The sequence below is a fragment of the Schistocerca americana genome, chromosome 2 (genome assembly GCF_021461395.2).
Source record: "Schistocerca americana isolate TAMUIC-IGC-003095 chromosome 2, iqSchAmer2.1, whole genome shotgun sequence".
NCBI classification, from domain to species: Eukaryota; Metazoa; Arthropoda; class Insecta; order Orthoptera; family Acrididae; genus Schistocerca; species Schistocerca americana.
Window position 1 is genome coordinate 370,888,146 of NC_060120.1, and position 8,114 is coordinate 370,896,259.

At 49.9% G+C, this 8,114-nt stretch overlaps 1 protein-coding gene across 1 annotated transcript in view; it reads right to left on the reverse strand.

The window, feature by feature from the left end:
* The window catches only part of LOC124594027 (sterile alpha motif domain-containing protein 1-like), a 78,958-nt gene extending 71,176 nt beyond the window's left edge, over window positions 1-7,782 (reverse strand). Inside the window, exons 1-2 of the mRNA XM_047132379.1 lie at window positions 6,954-7,782; window positions 1,989-2,281 (exon numbers count right to left, since the gene is read on the reverse strand). Of these exons, the coding sequence (XP_046988335.1) occupies window positions 1,989-2,281; window positions 6,954-7,782 (1,122 nt within the window). The remainder of the gene's footprint in view (window positions 1-1,988; window positions 2,282-6,953) is intronic.
* Between the last annotated feature and the right edge of the window lie 332 nt (window positions 7,783-8,114).

Sequence of the window (8,114 nt, forward strand, 5' to 3'; positions counted from 1 at the left end):
GTACTACACGTAAATAAATCACAGATGGCTTTGCGCTCGTCCTTGGAAATTCACGTAGTAAAATATGTCTGTGGCAAAACAGAAGACTGATAAATGACTCTTTTCTTTTTCGCGCGCAATTAATAAATTTTGTCCGCCATCTTGTGATGCATTTACATATAATAACAAATGAACTATTGCAATTTTTGCGTAAAAAAAATGGACAAGAATTTGGAAAAATAGGAACTGATGCGTTCTACGCAGTGGGTGTCGAAAAAATGAAAAAAAAACAATCCCACATTTACTTTCAACTAAGCGTAGTAGTGCTGCTGCTCTTACCTTAAGTGTTTCTTTCGGACGGTTTTGTAGTCAAAAGAAATAACATTAAATGGTCCAACACTTTTCTCTCAAAAATTGGTAATTTCTATGGCTTTTTTTCTTTTTTGCTACGCAGCTCTCGTAACATGCAACAGAAGCAATTAGTTGTAATAGCAATAATGGATGGCTAACATGGTTTAAATATTTCAACTAAAATTTCTACTGATTTTTTACTGAAATAATCGTCATGGCACTCTGTCGCCACTGTAACGTACCCTCTCTGTTATTCTTTTTGTTTTTTTGTTATTGTTTTTTTTTATTGTAGTTGTAGCGGTTTGCTTAGTCAGCCGTACTTCGGAAGTTTTTGACATTAAATGGAGCCTGAAACTTGCGTAATAAATACTTCGCGTGAAGTGCGATTTGCGGCATAAACAAAAATTAATTGCGGGGATGCAATCCACAGAATATTAACAGAAAAGCTTTAGAACAATGCGCATGACTGACTAGACACATTCAGAGGGTACGTACATTCGCGTACGAGTGGTTGCGATCTGATGAGAAAGATCTATATTAATTTTTTTTTTTTTTTTTTGTAAAAATAATTACGTCGTAACACACTCGGAGATTGCGAACGTACAACCAGGGTAGAGGCACGTACTTTCTATCATTCCCCGTGGCCTGGCTAAAAGAATTTTAATTATTTAAATTTAAGAATATTTCTTTTTCAATCGGACTCCTATTTTTATACGAAAAGGAAGATTGCAGGTTCTGAATGTCTCGGCAAAAAACACATCGAAATTAATCTTAGCGGCCACCAAAGGAAAGCAGCGAGCACAATCACGTACCTCTTCTGTTGAGCAGCGCCGTCGTAAAGATCGTCGCCTCCATCTAAAATGCGCCTTCTCGAATTAACAGAATAATTTGAACTCCATTGGTATGTGATTTAGGCTTGATCTTGACAGAAATTATAAAACACATTTTTCATCATTTAACACCCTCATTTAACACACACATAGAAATGAAACTATACAGTACGTCTTTACGCCAGCACATCCGAACAAAAGGGTAATTAATACTAGAAGTAATAAAAGAATCTCGAAATTAGTCCTTTGTCTCTCAATGATAAAAAAGTTTTTTAGAGTATTCCTCTGGTATGACAGTCGAACAAATTTTCTTCTTGTATCTTTGAGATTAAATTACAACAGTTCTTAGTTGCTTTTCAGGGTGTAGGATTTCTGGCAATTCTGTACAAACAGAGAAAATATTTCCCGAATCGCTGTTATCTTGTTTATTTTTCTCCTTTCATCGCGAGTCACACGATTGTCAAATCTAAGGCACCGCATGGTGAATTTGAAACGTTTTATGTTCATAACGAGACGAAATTTTTCAATTCCATCCCCATCACTTCCCCAGAGATCTTCTAAGCTTTGTCTGTTACTTTTGTTAACACCAGCCAAAAACAGAAGACCAATGAAAGCTTTTAATTCAATAATATCTATAGGTTTTACGTCTCTCTCTCGCTGAAAAGAAGCTTTGATGCTCTCAATATACTGATTGGTATACAGAACTATAATCGACAAAATGTCGTCATCTATGAGGCAATTCCAACATTCCAAAGACGTTCTCAATGCTTTCGCCGCACCTATAGGACCAGGCAACTTTCGAATAATATTGCGGGCCCTGACACGTACTCTCTGCGATGGTGGAACTTTATTCCATTTTGTCTCTTTGTCCCTTCCAGTATAATGATGCTGGTTTTCTTCAAGTACGTCCTCGTCGGTTTCACTGTCGTTTTCCTCTGTTTCTGAATCTTCTTGCCGAACTTCAACTGCGTCATCACAATCTGTGTCTACTTCATCTTCAAAATCCTCTTGAACTTCATCATTATCCTCTTCGAACAACATTTTTTGTATTTCTGCAACATGATTTGGGTCATGGAGGTTGTACGTCTTACTGTAGCCTCCCATGATCAAGTGTCTCACACCTAAAATGATAAAATTCCTATAAAATAACGCAGTCAGGCGCCGTGTATCAATTTGATACCTGGCACTCAAACATTCTTAACTGACGATTAAACGGCCCAAAAAGAAAATAAGTGCATTACACATTGTATATTAACATTGTACTACTTACTAAGTTATGTTGATAACCAAAGAAATGAATTGTTGAAATGCAACACGAACGGGCGCAGTGTATCAAACTGATCAATCAGCACATATATCGACAACAGAGCAGTCGTATCGACACTGAAGCACACAACAATGACAAGCGTTCGGAAAAGGCTAGCTACTATCGAGTAGGCGTCAGTGCTGCCACTCGTTGACAAATAATTTGCAGTAAACTTCGAGGTGTATCAATTTGAACAGCCGCGCCCGACGGAAAGTTGAACTGGTCAACCATGTGAGGAGCAGAACAAAATTTGACGACTGGAGGACCGATCTTTTGGGTGGGAAAACTCAGATACTTTGTGAAGGGTGAAATACATTGTCAAGTAGCTGTACAGTTACTCAGTACGCAGAGGAATAACATTGTTGACTTTAAGGGAGGTAAAATGTAAGTATGAACTCTGAGATCATGTAGAATTGCGGTGTCTGAATTAACTGTTGTGCCAGACGAACTCAGTGTAAGCTGTACTAAACTGAATAAGCGAATGGAATGCAACATGGGTGATTCAAGTGCAGTAGTATCTACCCAAAGTGTAATACTGGATGTTGTTTAGAGGCCGTGGAGCCGGAGTCAGATGAACTAAGAAGTACACGTTCTGTTGCTTTTTGTGTCGTGCAGACTGGAACTGAGGCCAAAGATGTTACTGTAGATACGACGGGAAACGCATAGGCAGTGTTGACGTAGGTAGTTGTGTTGCAGATAACGTGAAAAAAACGTTACAGTACATATATTTCGTCAGGTAATGTTAGTGGTCTGGTCTGTTAAGGAGTGTATGTCTGAGGTTCGGTATGTAATAGTAGAGCAAGTACTAGATCACAGGCTGGCAGAGCAAGATGCTGATGCGTGCTGCAATCTGTTTACAAGGTAGCCGTAATCTTATGTGCGCAATGAGCATAATATATGTGAAGGGTAAGAGGCAAACCTAAAAGTAAACTTCCTGTCCAAACATCACACCACAATTAACCTTCAGTGACAAACGATGAAACTTAGAGAGACGAAATTTTAGCTATTGGAAGCTGTTGCCACAGGAGTATTGTTGCAAGGCTTGTCCATCTTAAGGGACAAGCTAGCTGAACGGCGAAGAAAACTGCTAAGGCTTAATTCGTATGATACGGTAACATTAGGCATCAGGAAGTTGCTTTGCTGGAGCAGGGGTACCAGGAAACCGAGCAGTTCGACAGGAATTCACTCTGTGATGAGCTCTACTTTGAGAGATATAAGTGAGACGTATTGGCGAAGCGTTGTAGATGCTAGTATGATACATGGTTCTTGGGTGAGGATAGCTGCGGGGGTATATTTTGTGGTGAGCGTGAGGGGACATTCCGGATGTTTCAAACTAACGGGTTAAAAAACCACCAGATGTACAAAAGAGATGTCGAGCCTGAGAGGTAAGGAGTCAGACTATGTACCATTAACAGGAATTTGTTTAAAGGATAATTATTAAGATTCTTACTTTGTAAGCGAAAAGTGAAAGTAAATAGTTGTCTCTGTGAGCTTACAACACGACTAGTGATAAGGGAAATGTAATTAAGATGTTGGCACTTGGAGAAATTCCATGGTGACATGTCTAGCGAAAGGTAACGACAGCAGTCGTGAGTTATGTTGTAGACTTTTAAAAGGAGTGTGATTCTTCAGTTTCTCCCGGTGTATTAGTTGCTCGAACAGTCCACGGGTATACTGCCGGTTCATAGCGTCCAACGGGCACAATATTTTGGCGATCAGACATGTCGCCATCGTCAGGTGCGCTGACGAACTGAGCTCCTCGCGTGGATCTGCACGGAGAGAACTTGGCCTCCAATGTGTGATGGAGTTTGCAGCAGTTATTGCTTTGCCTCCCATGCATGCCGATGTAATGCGTCTTCACGTGTAGGTTGTCTTCTTGGGTGTCTCCTCAGCACAGTTCTGCAGTGCTAGCTAGGCAGTGAGCAGGTGTGGCCATCGGGTGGTGACGCTGCGCGGCAGTTTTCGGCCCAGCGTCCGGATTTGGGCGCCGTGTGACCGGCCAGCACGTTCGTAAAAGGTTTGAGCGGTCGTCTGGAAGAGGTCACGGAGCAGAGGTACGTCGTGAAGATGAGCGGTGGGGAAATCGTGAGGCAGGTGTAAGGCCAGCCGAAGGATGCGATTCTGCAGTGTCTCCAGCTTCTTCAGGTTCGTGTCGGCGTTCCCCCAGACGACGGCGGCGTATTGGAGTACAGGGCGGAGCAGCGCCTTGTACAGAGTGATGCCCAGCCGCGGTGGCAGTTGGGAGCCGGGGTTCAGCACCGGGTAGAGTATGCGTAGTCTGTTCCACACTTTGTTCTTCACTTCGCGGATGTGCGGAACCCACGTCAGTCGGCGGTCGATGGTGACGCCGAGGTAATGCGCCGTTGGACGCCACGGGACAGGGCTTCCACCGACAGTGAGTGGTTGCAGACCTGCAGGAACGAGTCGCCTGGTGACGATCAGGAACTGCGTCTTGGCACCGTTGAATTGTAGACGCCACTTGACTGCCCAGGCTGCCAGGGTGTCAACGGCGAGCTGCAGACGGCGGCGCGTGACGGCGGCATTGAGGCTCCTCGTATATAGAGCCGTGTCATCCGCGTACAGGGCGAGCCGCACACGGTCGATCTTCGGCGCATCAGAAGTGTACAGCGAGTACAGGAGTGGCCCCAAGACCGAGCCCTGCGGCACACCGGCGTTGATGCGGCGGACGGAGGACAAGCCATGCGCGGCTCGCACATGGAAGGTCCTATCGGCAAGATAGGAACCGATGAGACGGACGTGCGACGTCGGTACCCCAAGTTCAAAAAGTTTGAATAAGAAGCCGCGGTGCCACACACTGTCGAAAGCACGCGACACGTCCAGGAACATCGCGCCGAAGAACTCGCGCTGCTCGAGGGCGAAAACCGAACTGCTCTTCGGGCAGGAGGCCTTCCTCGTCAACGTGGCGCTGCAGCCGCCTGATGTACACCCTTTCAAAGACCTCGGAGACGGCCAGCAGTAAACTAATAAGTCTATAGTGCGCGGGCTGGCGCAGATCCTTCCCCATCTTCGGAATCGCCACGATCTCTGCATGCTTCCAGGACTGAGGAAAACTACAGGACCGGAGGATTTCATTAAAGACGTTGGCGAGATGAGTAACAGCCACCGGCGGCAACTTCTGGAGAAAGGCGTTGGAAACTTCGTCTGGGCCCGCAGCTTTCCTGGGGTTCAGGGCACGCAGGATGGACGACACCTCTTCCGCCGTCGTCTCTTCAAGGACGTCATCGTCGTCGCGTGCCTCCAAGTAGCGCGGGAGCCGGTCAGCGACCAGGTCGTCGTGGACAGCATCGGTCGGGTCTTCTATCAGCTTAAACGCAGCCGCAAAGACGTCTGCGAGGGCATCAGCCTTCGCAGCTGGTTCGCAGACAGCCTGACCGTGGACCATCAGGGGAGGGATACGTTGCGTGCGGCGTAGGAAACGCTTCGTCGTCCGCCAGGCCGTGCCGTCGTCAAGGCAGAGGGTGGCAACCTTGTTATTCCAGTCGCGATGGCGATGGTTGTCAATGGCGGCCCGGATGTCCCGACGCATCCTGTTGAGGAGGCGCTTGGTGTCGGCATTTCTTGTCCTCTGCCACTCCCTATAGACCCGGTTCTTCTCAGTGATGGCCGCAAGGATGTCCGGCGGCAGCTGTCGGGAGTAGTCAGGCGGAGTGCGTGGTCGGGGCGGCGTTGCTATATTGGCGGCGTCGATCGTGGTTGCCGCGAAGTGCAGAAGTGCTGCGTCCGCTCCAGCTTCCGCAGGGGGCGGCGCGGCGGCGAGTGAGTCCGTCACGGCTGCTTAAAACCTGTTCCAGTCGATGCCAGCAAGTGAGATGCCTCTCCTGGGTCTATATCAAAAACCACTGGGACATGGTCAGAAGACAGTGCCATCCTCGTCGTGGCAGTTATCTGACGAGGGATGCCCTTGACGACCATGATGTCCATTATATCCGGGAGGCCACGGGCAGGGAAGATAGTTGGGTCGTACGGCCCCACCACAAGCGCATGGTGACGTTCCCCTAGCTGGAGCAGGCAGCGTCCAGCGGCATTGGTGATCCTGGAGTTCCAGGAGACATGTTTACTATTAAAGTCCCCGGTGACGAACACCTGCCCCCTCAAGGAGAGCAGAGCATCGATGTCAGCAGGGTCCAGCGGACGAGATGGCGGTCGATAGGCAGCAACGAACGTGATGGCGCCCGCCGAGGTGTGAACGACGACACCGGTGGCCTCCAGCGTTGCCAGTGGTGGAAGTTGTATCACGTGTGATGACGAATGACATTGCGGATGTAAACGGCTGTCCAACCACCCGCCATCAGTCGATCGGTGCGATAGCTGGAGTAGTTTGCCGCCCCGACGTCGACCCCAGGCTTCAGGTGGGTTTCGTTGATAAGGCAGACGTCGACGGCTTCGTCTCGAAGAAATTGGCGAAATTCGCCGGCTCGAGTGCGGACGCCGTTGGCATTCCACGCGACGACTGTGAGCCCTCTAACGCTGCCCACGGTGCATCTGGTGAGGGTTGACAGCGGTCGGGGCCGGAGCGGCCATCAGCACTGCAGCGGTGAGTTGCTGCGACAGGACTTCGATCAACTTCGTGGCATTGGTCACCAGTGCAGTGAGCTGCGCGACGAGGTCGGCCAGGTCAGCGGTGGAGGCAGCAGGCGCGGCCCTGTCGCTGGAAGGGGGAGGCGCGGCTGCTGCGCTGTGAGAGTCCACCTGGGGCTGCTCGACTGACGGTGCTGAGCGCTGGGTACCCACGGGGCAGTGACCCCCGCGCCGGCGGTTGGAGGGGCGCAGTCCGGCCGATGTCCCGGGAGAGGCAGCTCCCGGCCCCGCCACTAGCGGCTGTGGTGGAGGCGCAGGGGCCTCAGGTGTCGGCACGGCCTCGGATGCGGCGGGAGCAGGAGCGACCGACGCTGTCGGGACGGCGGAGGGCGCCCCTGATGCTGCCGCCGCGAAAGAGCCGCCGGGCCGCCTCGTTGCTGGCTGCTTCGGATGTGGCACGGGTGTTTGGCCAAGTTGGCGAGCGATGGCACGCTTCCACACCTCACAACCACGATAACTGGCCACGTGTGCACCGCCACAGAGCGCACATGTCGGCTTCTCGGTGGGCGGACGAGGGCACACACGTCCTGCGTGGGCGCCGGCATAGAGCAGTGGCGCGCCACGTGATTTATCCCCTGGAGCGAAAGCACTGCACTGGGCCTCTCCTGGAGCGAAGATCTTCGGTCGGAACCGGAATGTCGGCGACCCGCGCCAATTGGTAGAGCTTGTGGTTCTCCACCGTGTCGGAGCAGACGACCAGGAAGAGCGGCATATCATCGCGTGATTTAGGCGACTTCATCTTCATGGCTGCCCGAATGAAGAAGCCCAAGTCAGCGAGTTCACGATGCAGGTGATCGGTTTCCATGTTGAACGGGAGGTCGCGTATTACAATCTTCAAGACCTTGTCAGGTGCGGAAGCATGGTATAGAATGGTATACCACGCTCAGACGCCTGCTGAGTGACCCGGCGATAATCGTCAGCAGTACGGAGTGTGACCCTGTACAGGTCACGCCCGGCAGGCTTCACGGTGTAGACGGCCGTTGTCCAGCTGCGCAACAACTTCTGCAGTTCCCCATAGGGCGGTCGAAACTGGAGGACCACCGGCGGAA